This window comes from Lepisma saccharinum, chromosome 13 (assembly GCF_977018435.1).
Source record: "Lepisma saccharinum chromosome 13, izLepSacc3.1, whole genome shotgun sequence".
Lineage (NCBI taxonomy): Eukaryota > Metazoa > Arthropoda > Insecta > Zygentoma > Lepismatidae > Lepisma > Lepisma saccharinum.
In genome coordinates this window covers 34,008,021-34,033,832 of record NC_139241.1, presented here as the reverse complement: position 1 = coordinate 34,033,832, position 25,812 = coordinate 34,008,021, and the positions used below count along the sequence as shown (strand labels likewise).

At 39.0% G+C, this 25,812-nt stretch overlaps 1 protein-coding gene across 3 annotated transcripts in view; it reads right to left on the bottom strand.

Moving 5' to 3' along the window:
* Positions 1-15,612: 15,612 nt before the first annotated feature.
* Positions 15,613-25,812, bottom strand: part of LOC145997231 (innexin inx3-like) — a 68,115-nt gene continuing 57,915 nt past the window's right edge. For all 3 annotated transcript variants that reach the window (XM_083134028.1, XM_083134025.1, XM_083134027.1), the window contains exon 2: positions 15,613-17,318. In XM_083134028.1, the coding sequence (XP_082990154.1) occupies positions 16,195-17,292 (1,098 nt within the window). In that variant the 5' untranslated portion in view covers positions 17,293-17,318 and the 3' untranslated portion in view covers positions 15,613-16,194. The remainder of the gene's footprint in view (positions 17,319-25,812) is intronic.

Here is a 25,812-nt window from a genome sequence, read left to right as displayed (position 1 = left end):
ATATTACTCCGAATTGAAAGATGTGGTTATTGGAATCCCCCAAGGATCGACACTAGGACCCCTATTGTTTTTATTGTTCATAAATGATCTTCCAGCAAATGTTGAAACTGCCCAAGTTACTCTTTTCGCTGATGATACTACTGGTTCAGTAGATTCTGTTAACGATCTAACTTTAATTCAAAAAACGGAAGAAGCTCTTACTGAACTACAAAGCTGGTTTTCAGCAAACAAACTTTCTATGAACAACGAAAAAACTAATATAATAAAATTTGGTGTATCTAGAGCCAAAAACTCTTCTATTAAGCAAGATAATTTCACAGTAGGGCATGCCGTTATAACAGCTACTAACAATACAAAATTTCTTGGAATATTTATAGACGAGTGTCTAAACTGGAAACTTCACATAGATCATTTATGAAGAGGGTAAACACCGTATGTTACCAATTAAGAACCTTAAAAATAGTTTCAATACAGTATGTATGCTAAATATCTATTTCTCAAACTTCGAAAGTATTTTGAGGTATGGTATCCAATTTTGGGGGAACTCGGCTCAATCGCAGAGGATTTTTAAAATTCAAAAAAGAGCATTGCGTATTTTGGCAAATGCACACAAAACTGATACATGTAAACCTCTTTTCAAAAAATTCCGTATATTAATACTTCCAAGTTTGTACATACTTGAAACACTTACTTTCATACACGAAACAAAATCGAACTATCCAAAAAACATAGACACCCACAATTACAATACCAGACAAAAAGATAACTTCCACATTCCCAAAGTGCGGCTAACTGCATACCAAACGGGACCTTTTTACTCATGCATCCAGTTATACAATATATTACCACAAAGTTACAAAAATTTTGAAAGATCCACAATCTTTAAAAGTAAAGTGAAAAAATTGTTATTGGAATACACATTATATTCAGTTCAAGAATTTCAAGAATTAAATAACTTTATAAAATAAATGTAGATTGTATACACTATATAATATGTACTTTTACAGCACTAGTTCACTTCAAAAAATAATTTGTCAATGTATGTTTTACTATTATATTATGTTATATTATAAAAACTCTGCCAAATTGATATATAGATATATATTATGTGCGATGTCAACATGTTGTATTTTGTAATGTACATGCACCAATGCCCCTCAGGGGTACTTTCGGTGTGAAAATTGCTCAATAAACTCCGGCTACCACTTCAACCACGCTGGGAGCCATCTTCTGAGGGCGCCAAAATATCAAATTAAACTTTTTACACAAAAGGAAACTACGAGAAAACCTACAACACTAAGAAAAAAATATTGAATACATTTCATTAAAATTGTTATTCCAGAAATCTGCTTACTTAAATGGTTTTTGATAAACTAAAGCCTTTTTAATGTTGAAAAGAATGTTTCCCATCATTGCGTTGCTCTTTTTCAAGAAATCCTTTGTTCTGTAAAACATAGAGAAGCTTTTCTTTAAGGTATTGCGCTTTAATGTTTGTAATACAGTATAACCTCGTTAATCCGGACCCCGATAAGCCGAACTTCACTTAATCCGGACAGGAAAAATGCAAAAAAGAAAGAAAAGCAGAATGCAAGATTTTAAATGCGGCTAGAAGTCAACAAGAGAATTTCCCAAGAAAAGGCAGTCAACCACTGATGAAATTCTGTTTCCCGCAGTCTTGGTACTGTACTGTATAGTTTATTTAGGCATATACCCTTTAAATATACCATAATAAACGTGTTTTGTTGACATAAGCGGAATTTTTATGCACTTTCTACTGTTCTTTTAGGTTATTTCAGTTAATCCGGATTTTCGTTAAACCGGCCAACTTATCCCCCCCATTAGTCCGGATTAACGAGCTTTTACTGTATTCCATTTTTTTGTTACAAAACACAGGAAATTTATGTACCGTCTTTTTTTAACACTAACCCAAATTGCATACAAAATATTTATAATAATGGACATTTCCACTCAATTTTTTTAAAAGCAATTTTAAAAATAACACCCTGAGAAAATGACCCCTGCAATTTTTCGCGTTTCTCTGCGTTCAGTTTAAGGGGAAAACCAAATTTCCAAAGTTGCGAGGCTAGCGTTTCGCTGAAAAACACGCCCCGCCATGTTCATGCGTCACTACTCAGAGAGAGCTCGTTTGTCGTCTGCTTCGAGCGTCCAGTTTACTGGGGGTAGCCCACGGAGAGCCAACATGTACAGCTTACAGTTTTGCAAATCTGTGTAGAGTTAAATAATGGGAGAAAGAACGGTAATGGAAGGGAAAGCTATGCTTTATAATGGTCATTCTTCTATTAAATATCCCAGAACGAAAGAGTTCTGCTGCGTGCGTGTTTTCATCAAGTCACGAGAAAACTATTGCTTTTAAAATTGGTTACTTGGATTGATTTGGATTGATTTGTTGTTTTAAGTCCACTTTATGCACAGTAAGGCTAATCGGGACTGGACCTACAGTTTAAAGTGGAATCCGAACCACTATGTGCTTCCACCGGTAATCGAACCCGGGACCCCTTGATTACAAGGCGAAGATGCTACCACTGCGCCATCGGGGAGGCCAAAATTGGTTACTGACCAAGTTTTCAAAAATATATATTTTAAACTTATATTTATCGAAATTTACCATAAACCATGTAGTGCAAAATAAGAATTTTCACATTCTTCACCTTACTTATAACGCCTATTTTTACTTTCTTTTCCATAAAGCAATTTCAGTCTGTGTTTAATTTTTTACGCAAATTATGATAAAATATTTTTGTGCAGATAAGAGAAAACACACTGAGAGGATTACATCAGGTGCACAGTACATTTCAAAGCTAAGTTTATGTGTATTTTTACAAGGAAATAATGTATATAACATTATATCACATACTGAAATATATTTTGAATTTTGTACGAAAAAAGCTGAATCATCTCTCTCCCCGGACGCATTAATTAATTGGTTCACAACCTCATCACTAGGGATCCTATCGAGTAGAGACATGACAGTCTTGGTTTCGTTCTCGTTGAGAGTTAAATGTCTGTCTCGTGTTTATTTGTAAATGCCTCGTTGACAGTCTCGTCTCGGTTTCGGAGGGCAATTCGGGTTCTTGTCTCAAGTCTCGAAAAAGATAGAATTGACAACTTATGCAAAGGCTTATCGTACAAACGTTCACAGTGCATGGAGATCATAAAGACAAAACAACTTTTCTTAATATTTTTTTGTTTGTTTGTTTGACTCCTCGTTTCAACGCTACGAGCCTTCTAAAACTGGATATTATCCTGCTTATACGTATATAGGCAAACCAAACTGCCGATTTAGAATTACAACGAATGAACTGGCGTTGTAATTATTATACACAAAATTCATAATTTAACTGAGGAACTCACATGTTCCAGGTTTGACTCTCGAGCTGGGCATGACTGTTCCTTTGTGAATGTCCTTTCATTGAAGTGGAAGTTGTTTGATGGAGGAAGGGGGTTTGCTCGAGTCTTTGGGGACAGTAGGCCTAAGGGGATACTTCTATTGTTAACGTTAGTGTTGTTCACGAGACGAGACATTTCCCGTCTCATCTCATAAAAGGAGACGGGAAAAGAGAATGTTTCGAAATGAGACGGGACAGACGAAAGTTTCGTCTCGTCTTGTGGGCAGGTTGGGTGATACTTAGATTGTGCTGGTTGGTGTTGGTGGGAGTGGGGGTGGGGGTGGGGGTGGGGGTGGGGGTGGGGGTGGGGGTGGGAATGTTTCTCCTGCACCCCGACTTTGAATACTGCTTGTAGTCATTGCCGCGATTACCCAAAAGTGGGAAGAAATGTGATATTAGAGAAGATCCATACTAACCATTAAACAATATGACGGAAAAGCAACGTAAAAGTAGGAAAAATACATAAATAAAACTGTGCTTTACTGCAGGAAATTTAAAAACTCCTTGTACTTTTTTTTTTTATATCACCTCTTATATTGAAGAAATTGGCGTGTAAACCCGAGTGTTCTAAACGCAGGGTGCGAAATCCAAGGGGGAATTTCCACCCATACCAATGATCTTGTCCTGAAATTATCCCCCACCAATCTCTTCCGGGGAGGAGAGTTTTTGTTTTAACAAGAAACATAAACAATTAATTTGGAATTCGAATATATTTGACTGGAATAATATCGAAAACGTACAAAAGGAACGGACATCAGAGAGCCTCATCTCTAAGAACACTGAACACAGAAATAAGACCGACTTGTTATTTCTTATCCATTTCTCATCGGTTTTCGTTAGCAACCGCGAAGTATATAAATATATTAATGAAACACGTATTAGCATTTATATGTGGATTTTATACAGGAAACTATTATCTTCTCTTAAGGTCTCTTAATTTTTGTCCCTCCCTCCTTAGGCAAATCATTGTTCATAGCATCAGTAGTAGCTACATTAAAATCTTCAATTTGCAATTACATTTTGAATGAAGGACTGTCGATATAATATATTGTATAATTTAATTTCATTATTTAATAATTGATACTTATTTAATGACATTATATATACGTGTGTGTGTGTGTGTGTAAATAAATACCTAGATATATATATATATATAGTGTGTGTGTGTGTGTGTGTGTATATATATATATATATATATATATATATATATATATATATACACACACCTAGGTATATATAGTGTGTGTGTGTGTGTGACTGTCTGCTGCTTCCCCCCACCAATCTGCAGTGAGTTCGCACCTTGTCTAAACGTATTGTTATTTTAAAAATTGCGAAGAAAATATGACGAATATAATTGTAATTCCAGAAAAGACATTTTTGTAACAATAATTTCTTGCCAGTCAGAACGTATGTATTGGCAATGAACAAGGCTGTTCACGTGTTCAGCCATTGACTGTTACCTTAGCAGTATAGCTTTGTCAGCCTATTGAAAACCCTCTACCGAGTGGCTGAATTATAGTAAATACTACTATACTGTTAGGGTATAATTCATATCCAACAAATGGAGCACACATCATTTTTGCACTGGAGGTATAACAAGACACTTGTTTTACGCAGTAAGAAATGACTGTCGCTTGCACGGCGCATGCTAGTTTACGGAACGAGCAGAAGCCCTGCCTGCACGCATTTCTAAAGGATGACATCAGACCTGTCTAGTCTGTGCAGAGGACGTTATCAATAAAATGAATATATTTAAAACGTTTTTTGTGTCATAGTGGAAATGTCCATTGCATTCGCTAACAAGAATGCTCCAATACAGCACAACATGTTAATTGGGGGAGAGGGGGACATCCTCATGAAACGTCGCTCCACCTTTGGAAATTCCTAGCGCCAGTCCATGGTTATGACCAGCGAACCACAGCCCACCTAAAAACATTATATCCACTGTTGAGCCCACCTTGAGAAAATATTCTGGTGACGCCACTGGCGGGCTGCTAGATTGGTTTTTGAGGAATAGACCATGTTCTAATTGCATCTGACTTTCCTCGACTGGATTCCGTGGAACAGCCAATCAGAGCAAAGTTTGACCATGTGAGTTTGCCAGTTTTTCTTTTGTCCGTGGTTTCCGAGTGTTGGTTGTTTTTGTTCCATTCTCGATAAGAGAAAAAAACTAACTGAGATGAATGTCCGCCTGGATTTTGGCATCTTTCATTTGAAATTAGTAGAAACAAACACTTTATTATTTTTACAGTATATAGTTTAGTGAATTAGTGTTTTAATTTTTTTAAAAGGTAGACTGCTATTATTTATTATAGAGAATCTTATATGGAGGGGGCTTACAACATAAACGATTTATTATTTTAGTTTTATTAATTGTGGTCTCATGATTCAGTTTAATAAAGTATCTTTACGATAATTTGGAGATCAGTGTTCGATTCCCGGAGTGGGTGAACCAAGGTCGGAATTTTTCCGCCCTTAATCCCGCATAAAGCGGTTCTGGAGCTCACCCAATCTCAAATCAATGGGTACCTGGGAGCAACCCTGGTGATAAAGGTTGCCAGAGCGTGGTGCTGATCGCATCACCTCAAAGTATCTGAAATCGAGAATGTGTGGGGCCCTAACCCCCATATCCTCTAAAAGGTGCCTTCATGCCACGGAGAACTTTACCTTTTACCTTACATGGAATAGAATGGGTCATGTCAGAATTTTATATTTTCATATTCTACCATAAAATCCAAACAATAAATGGTTCCATGAATTTGGAAGCTTTCAAAATTAGATTTTTATGTCCGAAATCAGACAATGTACATTTTCTCACTAAAAGTTCCCCTTATGTTATGCAAATGTTTCTTGAACGATATGTGTAAAAGTTTTGTAACGTGTACAATAACTATATAATAACAGTTGTACTGGATAATCACTCACCTGTTGGATCCAGCAGTAGTTGTTTTTCAAGCATATAACAATAATTTGGGAAAGTAATATATTATTATTACTATTAAAAGGCAAAGCCTTCAACTTCACATCGCAACAAGCCACAGCGGCTCTTGGGGGCTATGGAGGTAGGTACTCCACACTTCCACGACCTCGGCCATTGTGAACATGATGTGATCAGCATCACGCTCTGGACCTCCGTTAGCCCCCCGTTCCGATTTTTTGCTGGTTGATAATCCATTTATTAGAGGCTTGGTGAACCCCAAAGCCGCTTCGTGCAGGAAATAGCTGGAGGAATTCTCACTTGAAATTCTGATTTCCCGCGTGGCAGCCAGAGGCCCTACCAACTGGCCCACCGCGTCTCCTATTATTATTACTATTATTATTATTATTTTCTCATAATATATTATTATATCGGTCGATGAAGAAAAGGCAGACTTAATTTAGGAAAGGCAATTACTTGTGTCTTCATAAACTTTTATCTTACCTTATAATTTCTAAGAAACTAAAATTTAAAATACACAAAACAGTAATTTTATCTGTAGTATTATATGGATGTGAAACTTGGTCGCTTACATTAAAAGAGAAACATAAATTAAGAGTATTAGAAATAAAAATCCTTAGAAAAATATTTGGACCTAAAAGGGATAAGGAGACAGGTGAGTGGAGAAGGTTAGAACTCTAAAATAAGTATATATTCATGTCCAGATGTCATTAGAATAATTTATTTATTTATTTATTTACGACTTTGTTTACATGGCGAAGTTAAGGCATTAATGCCTTCTCTTCCACTTAACCATTAATTACAGGGATCATTTTTTTCTTTGCAGTAAATTGTATACAATTAAAAAATTAAAAAAGATAAATGAAAAATAAAATAATAAAAGAAAAGTAAAGTAGTGAAAGTAAAATGAAACTAAAAATGAAAGCAATACAGTTTGAATACGAGCAGTCAAGCCCTGGATTAACCATTAATTACGTACATTGCTCATTATTTTTACTAACACAATGAAAAAAAGTAGCTTAGAAGAAATTAAAAATAAAAGCAATACAGTTTCTACATGCACACACACACACACAAACACACATTCACACACAAGTACCTACATAGAAAGCATATTTCGTGGGCTAAATGTATAACGTATTTCTTTCTGGGAATTTAATCTAGGTCCAATTGTTTAGCATGTATAATTTTAATTGTCTTTTGAATGTTACAATTGAGGAGGAGGCTTGGATTTCGGGGGGCAGTCTGTTCCAGTGTCCTGCAGAGGTAACGGTAAACGAATTGGCGTAGAAGTTAGATCTGTGGATAGGGATGGATAACAGAGATTTTTCACGTGATCTGGTGTTGCGGGAGTGAAAGTCCGAAAGATATTGAAACCGCCCGGAAAGGTATTTTGGATCTTTTATTTCTAGGGCTTTGTACAGTAGGACAAGGTTGTGGTAAATCCGTTTATCACTTAATTTCAGCCACTCGACCTTCGCATAATACGGTGTCAAATGTTCTGAATATTTTATGTCGAAAACGAAGCGGACACAGGCGTTCTGGATTCGCTGAAGGCGTTTAGCTTGCTCACAATTTACGTCCGAGTAAACAGTGTCACAGTAATCAATAATAGGGAAAACAAGAGATTGAACAAGTTTGGTTTTTATACGTTCGGGGAGGAAGTTTTTAAGCCGGTAAAGAGAGTGTAGTGCACCGAAAGCTCTTTTACACACGGAGTTTACGTGTTCTCTCCAGGTAAGATTATTGTTTAGTGTAATTCCCAGATTTTTAACCGTGGTAGAGAGAGGCAAGTGTTTATCGTTGACCGTAAGATTAGGGAGATTTAATTCGTCAATTCTGTTCAGAATCTTTGGGGAGCCTACGAGCATACACTGGGTTTTGGTCGGGTTGACGTGCAAGCCGTGGTCTACAGACCACTTGTTGATTTTTTTCAGGTCGTTGTTTATACGTTCGGTTGCATTCAATATTTCTTGAGGAGGGAAAGAAAAGTATAATTGAAAGTCGTCGGCATAGATGTGATACCTACAGTGATTAAGCACCGACGGGAGGTCGTTAATATACAGTGTAAACAGGAGGGGGCCCAGTACGGTGCCTTGAGGGACGCCACAGGGGATGCTTTTCCAGGATGATCTTCGATGTGGGTCGACGACACATTGTTGACGTCCAGACAGGTAGGAACGGAACCAGTTAACCGTAGAGTTCGAGAAGCTGAATAGGGATGATAGTTTTGTGAGTAAAATTTCGTGATCAATGGTTTGGAAAGCTTTGGTAAAATCGAGAAGAACAAGGATTGTAAGTTGTCGATTGTCCATGGCTAACCTAATGTCGTCGGTTACGTTGACGAGAGCCGTGCATGTGCTGTGGTTGCTACGGAACCCAGATTGAAAGTGGTTTATTAGGTTATTTCGTGCTAGGAAGTCACGGGTTTGACCATTAATAAGATGTTCTAGAGCCTTAGACAGAGCTGGGAGGATGCTGATTGGTCTAAAATTGTTTAAATTGATTTCGTTGCTTGTTTTAGGTATAGGGCGTACCTGGGCGAGTTTTCAAAGCGACGGAAATGTGTCAGAAAGCAAGGAGAAATTGAATATGTCCGTGATGGGAATAAGGACATGGTGGAGGATTTTTTTGATCATGAGAATGGAAACTTCATCTACTCCTACGGCCGACGATTTTATCTTAAGTAAAGATTTTCTAACGTCTTCCGGTGAAATCCAGGAAAAGCAAAATTTTGAAGCGTTTGTGGAGTGCGTTGCGATGTTCCGAATAGTTTCAATTTTAACATTATTTTCAATAGTCGGGAGGTCACAAAAATGATTATTCAGTACATCTGGTGCAAACTTAGGAATGTAGTCGTCTTTTTTCTGTTTCCCAACACCTAGAATTTTCAACTTTTTCCATAGAACGTCCGGTTTATTTTGGTGGTTGAGCAATTCGTATGCGAATCGGCGCTTGGCTTTTCTTACCTCCTGATTGCAGCGGTTCCTCAGGTTCGAAGCTGCATGTGCTAGAGTCACCTTTTTTTACGTCATTTCTGTATTTGGTGTAAGCTCTGTCTCTCATGACCATAAGTCGACGTACGTCGTCCGTCAGCCAGGGGGCGGGGGGACGTGAGACCCGTTTCTGACGGGAGCATGTTTATTGAACAGCTCAAGAATAAATGTATTTAACAGGTGAACTTGCTCGTCCACTGTTGGTAACGTGCTAATTACGTGCCACGGAACGAGTGCAGCGTCTTCGTTCAAGCGGGTTTCGTCAACGTTCTTTATGTCCCTGTAAGATACTTGTTTAGGCTTAAATTTTGGAACGCGGATGTTATATGATACGTGAATTAAATCATGATAGGAAATCCCAGGTACCGGAATTTGGCCATGGCTCGTTACGCGATTTTCGTCCGAGACCAGAATGACGTCAAGCCAGGAGTCTGAAGTGGCCGTGTGGTGGGTTGGGTTTAGGTGACAGATTGTAAGATTTAAGGCCGAGAACGTATCGCGGAATTGCATAGCCTCCTCTTTGGTGGTACACAGGTCGACATTCATGTCTCCCAAAACAATTGCGTGAGAATATTTTGGTAGAAATGTTGCTATATCGTTTTCGAAGTTTTCGAGGCGAGTGGTAGGTGGTCGATAGACTACGGCAAGGAGGAGTTTCTGTTGACAGACGGTAGTTTCCATAATTATATATTCGGAAGATCGGTCGTAGTCGCCGGGTGATTCCGAAAGGATTTTGGCAGGAATATCTTCGCGTAGATAAATTGCCACTCCCCCGCCCCTCTTCCCGATCCTGTCTCTTCTGAACAGACGAAAACCTGGAAGGTGCACCAGTTCACTCGAAAGGCTCTCCTTCAGCCACGTTTCCGACACGAGCAGAGCATGCACGTGTTTGTTTATTTGGGCAATATTTTGGACTTCAAGGAGATGCGCGAGAATGCTTTGTGCATTGACGTGGATGACGTTGAGACTGCCCGAGGGGAGGTTCAGCTGCGGTCCAGGAGGTGGGTCGCCCATTTGTGACACCGGGGTTGGGGAACGAAGGTCGTTGTCGCTTGCTGGGGAAATGCAGATATTTCTTAATTGACTGAAAAAAGCAGACGTCGGTGTTGCCGGGAGGTTGCCGGCGGGCAAACAGTTTGAGGGGTTGGGAAGCGAGTTTACGGTCTGCCGCTGGAAGGGGGTTCTGGCAAATGAAGAGGAGGGGGGCAGGTTTTCAAGTTCTACAGAAGCACCGGGTGGGGGCGTTGCCAGATTTACATCCACCAGAATATCAGTTTGAGCCATAGGGAATGAGAAGATAATAAAAAATAAAATTAACATTTGTCGCTACGTCTACCGAACACAAATTATTGGAAATTGGAGATTCACTTACCAAGCCAGCAGAAGTGATGTATTTAGAACCTGTAGGGCACCGAAAACTGGATTCTATATACTTACGCACACATACGCACACGCACACGCACACACAAACACAAACACAAACAGACACGAGCATAACGGTTAACGTAGTAACATAAATACCAATAACTAACATAATGTAGTCACAAACACTAATACACAAAAATAACTGAGTTTACGCAATAACGTGGCGGAATTTGATGCGCCCTCAGTAGGCAAAAATAAACGTTCTGAGTGGCTGCTTATTCCCTGCACGTCCTCTTTTTCCCCTCGCGTTCACTCCACTTTGTGTACCACCACTCCAGCACTCCAGCGTGGTGACGGAGATCTTCCGATTGTTCTTTAGTATGACAATTCTGCCATCCTGAGTCCACACGTTCCTGGGGCCATGCTGCTCCTTGGCCTTCTGCAGCACTTGCTGCCTGGCTGCAGTCAGGGATTCGGTGATGAGAACTCTCGTTCCCTTCAGCGCCTTCTTGTTCTTCCAGATGGCGTCCCTGGTTCGGTAGCTGCAAAGCCGAAAAATGATGGGCCTCTTCCCAGTTTTGACCGCATCCGCCGCTGTTCTCCTCCGGGGGCCGATGCGGTGAGAGCGCTCGATGTGGTCCAGGGTTACGTGCTGCAGGTGGAGGTGTTTGTGTATCGTCTGGAGGACAAGCTCGTCCGTGTCCTCGTTGGCCGTCTCAGGAATGCCGTGTAACAGCAGGCAGTTCCTCCTGGAATACATTTCCATGTCGTCGATCAATGTCAAGTTTCTTTCTGTGGATTTCTGGAGATCCTGGATGTCCAGCCTGACAGACTTCAGCGTGTCCACCGCCTCCCGTTTAAATTCTAGGAAGGCCGCGCTGAGATCCTGCAACGCCGCCTGGAATCCCTTCTCCTTGCTTTCAGCGGGTGGTTGCTGACCGGGGACGTCCCGAAGTTGGCTCTCGAAGGGCCGAAGCCTCTCCTCCACGCTTTCCACGCGGCTGGCAACTACGGTGATCGAAGCTTTAGGCATAATTATGCGATTTAGTAAGGTTCGTTAGCTGTTAGATCACCACCGAGGTGCTGGAAGTGATGCTTTCCTATGCTGACACTAGTTTGTTCTGGTAGTAATGTATGAGTAATGTATGTGCCAGCGAGACTGGGGGGGAAATCGGGAGCTCTTGCTACACGTCCGCTACTCGTCCGCCATTAAATCAAGAAGATTTAGGTGGGCAGGCAGACCGACCAAAAAATGTCCACACTGTTGGCACGAAGATCACATGGACATGGGAGAGGAAAAAAAATGTTTACAGGATTCTTGTTGGGAAACCTGATGGTAATAGAGCTGTAGAAAGGCCAAGACGAAGATGAAGGGATAACGTTAAGATGGACCTATAGGAAAGCGTCAAGGATGGAACAGATTGGATTGATCTTGACCAGAACAGGGACAGATGGAAGGCTTGTGTTGCTGCAGCCATAAACCTTCGGGTTTAAGGAGGCTAGATAGTTGGTTATTATGTCGGCATTGAATTTTGTGAAAGACTGACTCTCCTCTTCAGCATATTTTTTGTCATTAACGCATTGTGGGATCGGCTGGATTGAACGATAAATCATTTTACAGCCAATATTCCACATAGCACAAGAAAACTTGCTGCAAGCCTGAAGCAAGTGAAGAAGTTTGCAGCAAACTGTGAACTTTATGCAAGCTTGCATCCAGCTATCTAGTTGCACCATTCTTTTGAAGGCAAACCTCCATCAAGCTTCTCACTCCTAGCCGCAAGCTCTCAGCGAAGCTTGTGAACGCTCACTTGCCGAGTACCACTTGCATCCTGCTTGCTATATCAAACTTAGTTTGGTAAGCTATAAGAAAGCTATCGCAAGCTTACCACAAGCTTACGTGCTATATGGGATGCAATTAGTGGGGACGATTATGATGGACGTAAGTGCGCAGTTGCCCCCCTCCCACTTTTTGGCCCTACAGTATGCTAAACCTTATGCACCAAGGGAAAGGAAACTGCACTTGCCCCTACGTTTGGCACCTTCCCCCCACACCCCAGTTTTGGAACCCAATAGCCTCCACCCCCACCTGATTTTGCACGGATTGAATTCTCAAATATGCCAAGATTTGCTTCAGTAACAGGGCATTCCATTAAGAAAAACGGTAGCGAATTACTGAAATTTTGCAAAATTTATTAGAAAGTTTTTATTAACTATTAAAGGCAAACACACACACTTTTGGGCCCGTTTATATTGTACTTATACTAATGATAATACCTCAATATAACATTACAGGCTCTGCCGGCCCCCGTGGCGGAGTGGTTAGCACACCGCGCTACGACGCCAGGTGTCCTGGATTGGAATCCCGGTCCCTTAGTTCGCCGCCGTAACACATATGTTACAAAAAAAGTATGTCCCTTGTAGCCGCTGTAACACATATGTTACAAACAACTTTAGATACAATTATCGAGGGTTTGCCACACTTATATTTGTATATTGAGGTTGAAACACTGACAGTTCGTTCGGGAACATGTTTTGCAATCGTGTTTCGAAAATTCCAAATCCCCCCACCCCCTCCTTTCTCGGAATATGTCACGTGTTTGGGCTCACCCAAACACGTGTTCGCTCTCACCCAAACACGTGTTCGCTCTTCAGTTGACAGACACAATAAATGCTTGGTATTTACGATGCTCTTTTCCTCCAAGCTTCCAACGCTGTGATTTAGTACTGATAAGGCACACGTTCTTCTTTGTGTTTAGACCTGGTGATCGAGCTGAAGTAGTGGCGGGGGTGGGGGGTAGGGCAAGGAGATAGGGGATTGGATGAGGTTTGGCAGTGTCAGCTTTCTGTCACCTCTATGTTAGAAATGCAATGAAGCTTGACGATAGCCAGAGGCCAAAAGCATGAGTCTAAAGCGTGCGTCTATCCAGAAGTATAGACAAAAGAAAGGATTGCAAAGGCTCCCTCCCTCCTCTGTTAGGACTAACAAAGACCTCACCATAAACACTTCGTATCATATAACAGTTCATCGATTTCCCTAACGCACAAACGTTTCCTTCCGGACATATTTCCACAAAGAGCCGAGTCAAAGGGAGAAATAGATTCACAGTAGCTACACAAGATGCAAGTGCGAACGAAAAAAGCAAAAGTTCGGGTTTTCTCCCCAAAGCAGCTGGAGAAGAGGGGGCAAACTCCACATTTTTATGATTTTTTCATTGAAATTCGGGGGATGCAGCCCCCGCCCATAACCCCCCCACGGTTGGGGCATCCAAATTTTACATGGTTGCATGCACTGATGTTCTGCCTGCAAAACAAAAGTTATCCGAAGTAGATTGGTCCCATTGTGTCAATTATAACAATTTTATGAATAATATGCAAATTGGCTAAAATTCGCTAGAGTTTTACGTTTTGCCTTATTATTCAAATTGTATTGCACCCACGAACATGAATCAAGTTTCATTCTGTTGCGGAAGGTCCATTCTTTAAAAAAAAGCAAAAGTTCCGGTTTTCTCCCCAAAATAGCTGGAGAAGAGGGGGCAAACTCCATATTTTTATGATTTTTTCATTGAAATTGGGGGGATGCAGCCCCCGCCCGTAATCCCCCCGCGGTTGGGGCATCCAAATTTTACATGGTTGCATGCACTGATGTTCTGCCTGCAAAACAAAAGTTATCCGAAGTAGATTGGTCCCATAGTGTCAGTTATAACAATTTTATGAATAATATGCAAATTGGCTAAAATTCGCTTGAGTTTTACGTTTTTCCTTATTATTCAAATTGTATTGCACCCACGAACATGAATCAAGTTTCATTCTGTTGCGGAAGGTCCATTCTTTAAAAAAAAAGCAAAATTTCCGGTTTTCTCCCCAAAATAGCTGGAGAAGAGGGGGCAAACTCCATATTTTTATGATTTTTTCATTGAAATGGGGGGGATGCAGCCCCCGCCCGTAACCCGCCCACGGTTGGGGCATCCAAATTTTACATGGTTGCATGCACCGATGTATTGCCTGCAAAACAAAAGTTATCCGAAGTAGATTGGTCCCATAGTGCCAGAGTTATTACGATTTTTCTCCATTATGCATACGAATTCAAATTTCCCGCTCAAAGCCTCGGCGACACTGGGCTTACTTTCGTCAGACCGAGCGGCGTACTAAGGGTTAAGAAAAACGGTAGCGAATTACTGAAATTTTGCAAAATTTATTAGAAAGTTTTTATTAACTATTAAAGGCAAACACACACACTTTTGGGCCCCTTTATATTGTACTTATACTAATGATAATACCTCAATATAACATTACAGGCTCTGCCGGCCCCCGTGGCGGAGTGGTTAGCACACCGCGCTACGACGCCAGGTGTCCTGGATTGGAATCCCGGTGTGGAGATGGATGTTTGTGAGTGTCTATTCATCAATTTCATCATATCATCACTCATTCCCATCTTCGCAAATTAGCCAAAAGTAGCACAAAAAGCGAAGTAAAATAAATCAATCAATCAACATTACAGGCTCTATTAGTACTTGCGTGTGTCACATGAAATCAAACCCCACGAGCCATAGTTTGCAGGGCTATGTCTCAAATCTGACCAGACTGTGCTAATCACAGAAAACGGTTTGATATTCCTACTGTTACGAAATAAATTAAGTCCACCAAACCTCGTGTCAATGGGTACCTGGGGGCAACCCTTGGGGTGGGGGTTGAAGGCAATCGGGCATGATGCTGATCACATCATCGCAACTAGAGTCGAGATCAAGAATATGTGAAGCTCTACCTCCACATCGCCTCATATATCTTCATGGCATGTGTGCACATGCACAGGGGCACCTTTACCTTTATCTTACGAGTGTAGTTCAGCACATGGAAACATTATTCCATGGTTTGAAAATAAATTAATGCAATTTTTATTATGGTGGACACTAACTTTTATTGTCATTTCGAATCGAATACATTTACTTTTCAATCTGATTATAAAAAAGATGTATGAAGGTTGTTATTATTAGCATAGAAATTTACATACTTCCAATCAAATACATTAAATTTCTTACAAATGAAATCGAAGTTTGATGTGGGACTTCCAAAATGCATTTTGTTCCTTACTATCAACGAAGTGTGTTTATTAATGAATGTGCCTCGGATCTTTCTTCTCACCAAAAGCATTTGACACTTCGTTTACAACGTTTATGATAAAAATACACTAATTTAGTTTTAATTAACAGAATTTTACAATTACTTCCAATCAAACACATCAAATTTGTACAAATGACGCAAAATTTTGACATTACATCTATTTATTTTATTGCTTATTATTAACAAAGAGTGCTAACGATTGTGTCCACACCGAGTTCCTTCTACCGACCAAAAAATGTCCACACTGTTGGCACGAAGACCACATGGACATGGAAGTTCACTATAGGTTTTCTAAACATCTTGCTGTTCAAACACTTCCCCATCATTGACATACAATGTGTTGTTTGCAGTTTCATTTATGTTAAGCATCTTAGGGCAGGTCTTCTGCCACAGGGAGGAGAACGTATCCATTCTTCCCATTCTTTTCATTGCCAAGGACGTTTAGAGGACTGTCCTTGGGGGGCATCCCTCCACTATCAGGAACGACCGGGAGGCTGCCTTTGGTTGGCAACCCTTTCTTGTCCGGAACAACTTGCAGAGTATCCTTGGGTGGGTTATCTGGATAACGCACGCAAATCTGATCTCCCGGAGAGATATCAAACTCGATCATATCATCCTTCATCTTTTTCACTTGTTTAATCTTGTGTTTCATGGTGGCATACCTAACGGGACGTTGCTGATGGTCTGTCGGAAAGAGCAGATGATTCAAGTCGAAGCATACCTGTAGGCATATGATTGCAGCGAGGGCCAGAAACCACATGCAGAGACCAATGAATATCTTCTCATTCAACACATTGATTGGCAAGTTGCATACATCTGTGTCGTTCATGTAGCATCGTATGACTCGTGGGAAAATAGTCAAGATGGTATCGTTCCTCCTAGATTGGTCCAGGTAGGGCATCTTCACGATTTCAAGGCCATACTTAAGGAAGGGATTTCCGAGGAACCAGTCGACGAATAGGAAATTGACCATTGCGTTCACCCAAATGAATACGTGGCATGCGAGAAAGAAGATATGAGTTTTCGTGACTATGTCGTGTTCCCTTGAGTAGCGATGTTTTATGAACGTCTTGCTGCAGGTGGAAGGAGCAGCCAGCCAGCGACTTGATGTGCAGAAGACAGAGACCAGCAGGAAAATGAGCCCTTTTCCCAAGAGGATCACGGGAGACCAACGGTAGTAAGCCCAGTAGTTATTTCCCTTGATGCAGTTGTAATTCGGCGGGAAGCGGAAGATCCTGGAATTCCAGCAGTGGTCCTTCGTGAGCTGAGATGCTTCAGTATCTCCAGCCTTTGTGATGCAGTTGATTGGCTGCCCGAGATACTGGACCGATGCGATGATGGTGAAACACAGGAACAAGCCAAGGGCTGTGATCGAGTGGAGATTCTCCATAGTAGGACTGGAGGGTGCAAATGGGTTGATATACATAGCCACCAAGAAATTCTTCATCCGCTGGAACATGCTTGCCATGAAGGTGATGACCCTCGTAAAGGTATCTGCAATTAAATAGAGTGCAAGAGTTTATCCAATTTTTGGCGATAAAGAACGTATATTATAATAAACAACTTATCAGATGTATTGTTAAAAAATCTGAAACACAACAATAAGGTTTGTTGTATGACAATGAGAAAATATCTAAATTTTGTTTTCCATGCGCAAGACTCTTGTAAGGACGGTCATTGTGGCGCTGATGTAGTATTAAAGAAAATGGCGACTTTCACAGGTCCCCAGAGTTTACACCTCTAGACTTCTGCATTTGGTGCTTTGTGAAAGACGATGTCTATGTGCCATCTATGCTACAGAATGTGCAACAACTAAAGGAGAGAATAAGAAACATCCTTGCTTTGGTGGACGAGAAGTTCTTGGGAAAAGTGTAGCAAGAACTAGAATTTAGATGGGGTGTGTGTCGCATAACTGGTAGAAACCACATTGAACATTTGTAGACATTTGTAGCTATTGGTAGCCATTTTTAGACATTTGTAGACATTCATAGAAACTTGAAGTGTTACTGATTGATACATAAAAATCATCATTGTTGTATTCCGTATAGTTTAGTAGAAATAAATTATCAAAGTTGTTTGCTCTATTATGATACACCCTGTATATGTTCTAACAACTTACAGACACTACACTTACTTCCATCTCTTTCTATCAACACATGTGCTTCATTCTGGTGAACAAGTAAGGGGGAGCGTTATGCAGGTTTTCACAGCTGAGGGTTCTTGTAAGCCCAAAGCATACTTTGTGACAGAGGCATGGGACATCAGGTGATCCTTTGCAATATATACTGACATTTACAAAATCCATGGCAAGCATCGTTCTATGGTCGAATGTGATCTGATGGGGCATTATGTTGGTGGTCGTGCTTTAATGATCATTCAGTGCATTTACATCTGCTACCAAGGAGCCTTTTGCGGTGTTTTGTACATAACACATAATTAATGAATTTCTATATGTTATAATTTAAATGATTTTACTGGTTATCAGATGCAATAATTGCAACCACCAACAAAACGTAGCCAATCAGAGAGCAAGGCATCTGATGTTATGTTCTTACAAGCATAAATTACAAATAGTCTCTTCTATTTTGATGGACTGTCAATATACATCTCGAAGGAGGGATAAAATGTCTTGCTATTCCACGTAAATAAAACAAAAGAAAGTGATGCTATTTTGAATAATTCCGGCCCCGAACGTTCCATGAATTAGTAGATTGAACGAACTATCTGACATTGATGAAGATTGTAGGTTTCGTTTAGTCATAACACTACATAGCCAAACGTCACCGGACACACAAGTGAACGTGGCGGTAGTGTTATGGTCAGGAGCTGTTTTTCTAGGTTTGGTCAATGGCGAAATGAACAGTGGTGTTTATGTGGACATTTTAGACAACAGCATGCTGCCCACACTGCGGCAACAGTTTGGAATGGGCCCTTTTATCTACCAGCACTATGTGTCGCCCCTGTCAACACATGCTTTCTCAAGCACACAACTATTCAATCTGTATTGTATTAATCTATGTTGGAATCTTTTCTTTAAAAATGTGTTATTCTTAGTGTTACAATAGGTAATGAATTGTTTAACTTAAATCAGGAAAAAATGCTGAAACTATGGAAATGTAAAACAACTATGTAGTATCCATGGTAAATTGTAAACAAAAGTATGATATAAAAGCTATTATTTTATAAAAATTGTTTTCGTGCATTGTTTGATTATGCAGCACCAGCATATGGTGGGCCAATCCAAAACTTCTTACGTCTATAGACGTATTACAACGACGAGCCTTACGTACATGTCTAGGACTCATGCCGTCCAGTCCCAATGTTAGTGTATATTTAGAAAGCAATGAATCCTCTTTGTCACACCGACGCATCAAACTCACCGTGCAATATTTGTTCAAATCGTGGGCGCGACACGCTCATTCCTTTAATAAAACATTTGCGATTCAACGACAATGGTTCGGCCTCCCGACCCCCCCCCTCCCCCCACTAAACGTTTTTTCTTCTTACAATTTTACAATATAGACCCTGAAGCTTACCACCAAACTTTTACCCATCCGGACCCGCTTTTATATCAACTGAATATTCCCACAGAACCCCGAGTAGAGATACAATATGAAGATCATGGCAGACATGAAAATTATAGAGAATTGTGGCCCACATCAACCTTTATTTATACTGACGGATCGAAGTCTGCAGACGGTGTGGGATGCGCTTTTTACGTACCATCTCATAACATCACCCGACAATTTTCCCTCCCATCCGATATGTCGATCTTCTCGGCGGAATGTTATGCTATCTATAAAGCACTACAATTCGCCTTGCAGTTACGACTCGATCATTCTTTAATTCTTACGGACGCATTGAGTGTACTTCAAACGTTAGCACGAACAGGTCGGGCAGCATATAAATTAACGGTATTTCCCTATCTTATTCTCCGAATCATGCTAGACCTTCAACGGCAGGGTCTGTCAGCGACCTTCACATATATTCGCGCCCACAGTGACCTCAATAAATATCAAGATCGCGTTGATGTAATGGCTAAACAAGCAAGAACGAAAGAAACTGTTACCCCGATGCGCCTGCCGTACACTGACCTCCTCCCACGGGTAAAAATCAAAGTAGAACAACAATGGGACGATTGGTGCACCCAGCAACTCCTGAATACCAATACATACAGATGGCATGCACAAGTCGGCAATAAACGTCCTTGGTTTCAACACATTAACCTACCCCGTGCAGTTTTAGTGTTTACCATGCGAATGCTTACAGGTCACGTTGTTATACATCCCAGTTCATATACCGTGCCTGCAACTTCCTGTCAGTATGGAGAACCTATACAATCAACCACACATTTGTTTTTACAATGCCCAATTCGACAACAACATCGCAATACATGTACTCTATACAACCCCTGTGAAGTTGGCCCGACCCATTCGCGTTGCCCACTTCAAAACTAGTCAGGACGTTAGTTCTTCGTTAGTTCTCGATAGTTCTCATAAAATTTTCGTTAGTTCCGAAAATACATAAAAACTATTAAGGAAATAAATGGGTCGGGCCAACTTCACACTTTTTCGACCCATATTCAAATTCCAACCGAAAACCATCCAGATCGATTGATTTTCGTTAGTTCCCGTTAGTTCTCATAAAATTTTCGTTAGTTCTCAAAATTTATCCAATTTATTCGCCGAACAATAAATTGAGGTAATTTGCAGTTTTCCAATTTTGACACGGAAATTTTATCAAAATATGGTCCGTATTGGTAGAATGTAGAGATTATGAGTCAATTTTCTTGAAACTTTAGTCATTTTATCAAATTTATCCAATTTATTCACTGAATAAATGCTTAGAAGAAATGTGTTGGCCTGTACCGCTAAATTTCGTTGCCCACCTCAAACCTAGTCAGGACGTTAGTTCTTCGTTAGTTTTCGATAGTTCTCGTAAAATTTTCGTTAGTTCTCAAAATTTATCCAATTTATTCGCCGATTAGAAAATGGAAGCAAATTGAAATTTCCCAATTTTGACTCGGAACTTTTCTCAAAAAATGGTCCGTATTGGTAGAATGTAGAGAGTATGGGTCAATTTTGTTAAAACTTTAGTCATTTTATCAAATTTATCCAATTTATTCACTGAATAAATGCTTAGACGAATTGTGTTGTCCTGAACGGCCAAATTTCGTTGCCCACATCAAACCTAGTCAGGACGTTAGTTCTTCGTTAGTTTTCGACAGTTCTCGTAAAATTTTTGTTAGTTCTCAAAATTTATCCAATTTATTCGCCGATTAGAAAATGGAAAAATGGAAGCAATTTGAAATTTTCCAATTTTGACACGGAATTCTTCTCAAAAAATGGTCCGTATTGGTAGAATGTAGAGAGTATGGGTCAATTTTGTTAAAACTTTAGTCATTTTATCAAATTTATCCAATTTATTCACTGAATAAATGCTTAGACGAATTGTGTTGTCCTGAACGGCCAAATTTCGTTGCCCACATCAAACCTAGTCAGGACGTTAGTTCTTCGTTAGTTTTCGACAGTTCTCGTAAAATTTTTGTTAGTTCTCAAAATTTATCCAATTTATTCGCCGATTAGAAAATGGAAAAATGGAAGCAATTTGAAATTTTCCATTTTGACACGGAATTCTTCTCAAAAAATGGTCCGTATTGGTAGAATGTAGAGAGTATGGGTCAATTTTGTTAAAACTTTAGTCATTTTATCAAATTTATCCAATTTATTCACTGAATAAATGCTTAGACGAATTGTGTTGTCCTGAACGGCCAAATTTCGTTGCCCAACTCAAACCTAGTCATGACGTTAGTTCCTCGGCAGTTCTCGATAGTTTTTATAAAATTTTCGTTAGTTCCGAAAATACATAGAAACTATTAAGGAAATAAATGGGTCGGGCCAACTTAACACTTTTTCGACCCATATTCAAATTCGAACCGAAAACCATCCAGATCGATTGATTTTCGTTAGTTCCCGTTAGTTCTCATAAAATTTTCGTTAGTTCTCAAAATTTATCCAATTTATTCGCCGATTAGAAAATGGAAGCAATTTGAAATTTCCCAATTTTGACACGGAATTTTTCTCAAAAAATGGTCCGCATTGGTAGAATGTAGAGAGTATGGGTCAATTTTGTTAAAAATTTAGTCATTTTATCAAATTTATCCAATTTATTCACTGAATAAATGCTTAGACGAATTGTGTTGTCCTGAACGGCCAAATTTCGTTCCCTACCTCAAACCTAGTCAGGACGTTAGTTCTTTGTTAGTTCTCGATAGTTCTCGTAAAATTTTCCTTAGTTCTCAAAATTTATCCAATTTATTCGCCGATTAGAAAATGGAAGCAATTTGAAATTTCCCAATTTTGACACGGAATTTTTCTCAAAAAATGGTCCGTATTGATAGAATGAAGAGAGTATGGGTCAATTTTGTTGAAACTTTAGTCATTTTATCAAATTTATCCAATTTATTCACTGAATAAATGCTTAGACGAAATGTGTTGTCCTGAACGGCCAAATTTCGTTGCCCACCTCAAACATAGTCAGGACGTTAGTTCTTTGTTAGTTCTCGATAGTTCTCGTAAAATTTTCGTTAGTTCTCAAAATTTATCCAATTTATTCGCCGATTACAAAATAGAAGCAATTTGAAATTTCCCAATTTTGGCAGAGAATTTTTCTCAGAAAATGGTCCGTATTGATAGAATGTAGAGAGTATGGGTCAATTTTGTTAAAACTTTAGTCATTTTATCAAATTTATCCAATTTATTCACTGAATAAATGCTTAGACGAAATGTGTTGTCCTGAACGGCCAAATTTCGTTGCCCACCTCAAACCTAGTCAGGACGTTAGTTCTTCGTTATTTCTCGATAGTTCTCGTAAAATTTTCGTTAGTTCTCAAAATTTATCCAATTTATTCGCCGATTAGAAAATGGAAGCAATTTGAAATTTCCCAATTTTGACACGGAATTTTTCTCAAAAAATGGTCCGTATTGGTAGAATGTAGAGAGTATGGGTCAATTTTGTTAAAAATTTAGTCATTTTATCAAATTTATCCAATTTATTCACTGAATAAATGCTTAGACGAATTGTGTTGTCCTGAACGGCCAAATTTCGTTCCCTACCTCAAACCTAGTCAGGACGTTAGTTCTTTGTTAGTTCTCGATAGTTCTCGTAAAATTTTCGTTAGTTCTCAAAATTTATCCAATTTATTCGCCGATTAGAAAATGGAAGCAATTTGAAATTTCCCAATTTTGACACGGAATTTTTCTCAAAAAATGGTCCGTATTGATAGAATGAAGAGAGTATGGGTCAATTTTGTTAAAACTTTAGTCATTTTATCAAATTTATCCAATTTATTCACTGAATAAATGCTTAGACGAAATGTGTTGTACTGAACGGCCAAATTTCGTTGCCCACCTCAAACCTAGTCAGGACGTTAGTTCTTCGTTAGTTCTCGATAGTTCTCGTAAAATTTTCGTTAGTTCTCAAAATTTATCCAATTTATTCGCCGATTAGAAAATGGAAGCAATTTGAAATTTCCCAATTTTGACACGGAATTTTTCTCAAAAAATGGTCCGTATTGGTAGAATGTAGAGAGTATGGGCCAATTTTGTTAAAACTTTAGTCATTTTATCAAACTTATCCAATTTATTCACTGAATAAATGCTTAGACGAAATGTGTTGTCCTGAACGGCCAAATTTCGTTGCCCACCTCAAACCTAGTCTGGACGTTAGTTCTTCGTTAGTACTCGATAGTTCTCGTAAAATTTTCGTTAGTTCTCAAAATTTGTCCAATTTAATCGCCGATTAGAAAATGGAAGCAATTTGAAATTTCCCAATTTTGACACGGAATTTTTCTCAAAAAATGGTCCGTATTGGTAGAATGTAGAGAGTATGGGTCAATTTTGTTAAAACTTTAGTCATTTTATCAAATCTATCCAATTTATTCACTGAATAAATGCTTAGACGAAATGTGTTGTCCTGAACGGCCAAATTTCGTTGCCCACCTCAAACCTAGTCAGGACGTTAGTTCTTAGTTATTTATCGACAGTTTTCGTAAAATTTTCGTTAGTTCTCAAAATTTATCCAATTTATTCGCCGATTAGAAAATGGAAGCAATTTGAAATTTCCCAATTTTCACAAGGAATTTTTCTCAAAAAATGGTCCGTATTGGTAGAATGTAGATAGTATGGGTCAATTTTGTTAAAACTTTAGTCATTTTATCAAATTTATCCAATTTATTCACTGAATAAATGCTTAGACGAATTGTGTTGTCCTGAACGGCCAAATTTCGTTCCCTACCTCAAACCTAGTCAGGACGTTAGTTCTTTGTTAGTTCTCGATAGTTCTCGTAAAATTTTCGTTAGTTCTCAAAATGTATCCAATTTATTCGCCGATTAGAAAATGGAAGCAATTTGAAATTTCCCAATTTTGACACGGAATTTTTCTCAAAAAATGGTCCGTATTGATAGAATGAAGAGAGTATGGGTAAATTTTGTTAAAACTTTAGTCATTTTATCAAATTTATCCAATTTATTCACTGAATAAATGCTTAGACGAAATGTGTTGTCCTGAACGGCCAAATTTCGTTGCCCACCTCAAACCTAGTCAGGACGTTAGTTCTTTGTTAGTTCTCGATAGTTCTCGTAAAATTTTCGTTAGTTCTCAAAATTTATCCAATTTATTCGCCGATTAGAGAATGGAAGCAATTTGAAATTTCCCAATTTTGGCACGGAATTCTTCTCAAAAAATGGTCCGTATTGGTAGAATGTCGAGAGTATGGGTCAATTTTGTTAAAACTTTAGTCATTTTATCAAACTTATCCAATATATTCACTGAATAAATGCTTAGACCAAATGAGTTGGCCTGAACGGCCAAATTTCGTTGCCCACATCAAACCTAGTCAGGACGTTAGTTCTTCGTTAGTTCTCGATAGTTCTCGTAAAATTTTCGTTAGTTCTCAAAATTTATCCAATTTATTCGCCGATTAGAAAATGGAAGCAATTTGAAATTTCCCAATTTTGACATGGAATTTTTCTCAAAAAATGGTTCGTATTGATAGAATGTAGAGAGTATGGGTCAATTTTGTTCAAACTTTAGTCATTTTATCAAACTTATCCAATTTATTCACTGAATAAGTGCTTAGACAAAATGTGTTGGCCTGAACGGCCAAATCTCGTTGCCCACCTCAAACCTAGTCAGGACGTTAGTTCTTCGTTAGTTCTCGATAGTTCTCGTAAAATTTTCGTTAGTTCTCAAAATTTATCCAATTTATTCGCCGATTAAAAAATGGAAGCAATTTGAAATTTCCCAATTTTGACACAGAATCTTTCTCAAAAAATGGTTCGTTTTGGTAGAATGTAGAGAGTATGGGTCAATTTTGTTAAAACTTTAGTCATTTTATCAAATTTATCCAATTTATTCACTGAATAAATGCTTAGACGAAATGTGTTGTCCTGAACGGCCAAATTTCGTTGCCCACCTCAAACCTAGTCAGGACGTTAGTTCTTCGTTATTTCTCGATAGTTCTCGTAAAATTTTCGTTAGTTCTCAAAATTTATCCAATTTATTCGCCGATTAGAAAATGGAAGCAATTTGAAATTTCCCAATTTTGACACGGAATTTTTCTCAAAAAATGGTCCGTATTGGTAGAATGTAGAGAGTATGGGTCAATTTTGTTAAAAATTTAGTCATTTTATCAAATTTATCCAATTTATTCACTGAATAAATGCTTAGACGAATTGTGTTGTCCTGAACGGCCAAATTTCGTTCCCTACCTCAAACCTAGTCAGGACGTTAGTTCTTTGTTAGTTCTCGATAGTTCTCGTAAAATTTTCGTTAGTTCTCAAAATTTATCCAATTTATTCGCCGATTAGAAAATGGAAGCAATTTGAAATTTCCCAATTTTGACACGGAATTTTTCTCAAAAAATGGTCCGTATTGATAGAATGAAGAGAGTATGGGTCAATTTTGTTAAAACTTTAGTCATTTTATC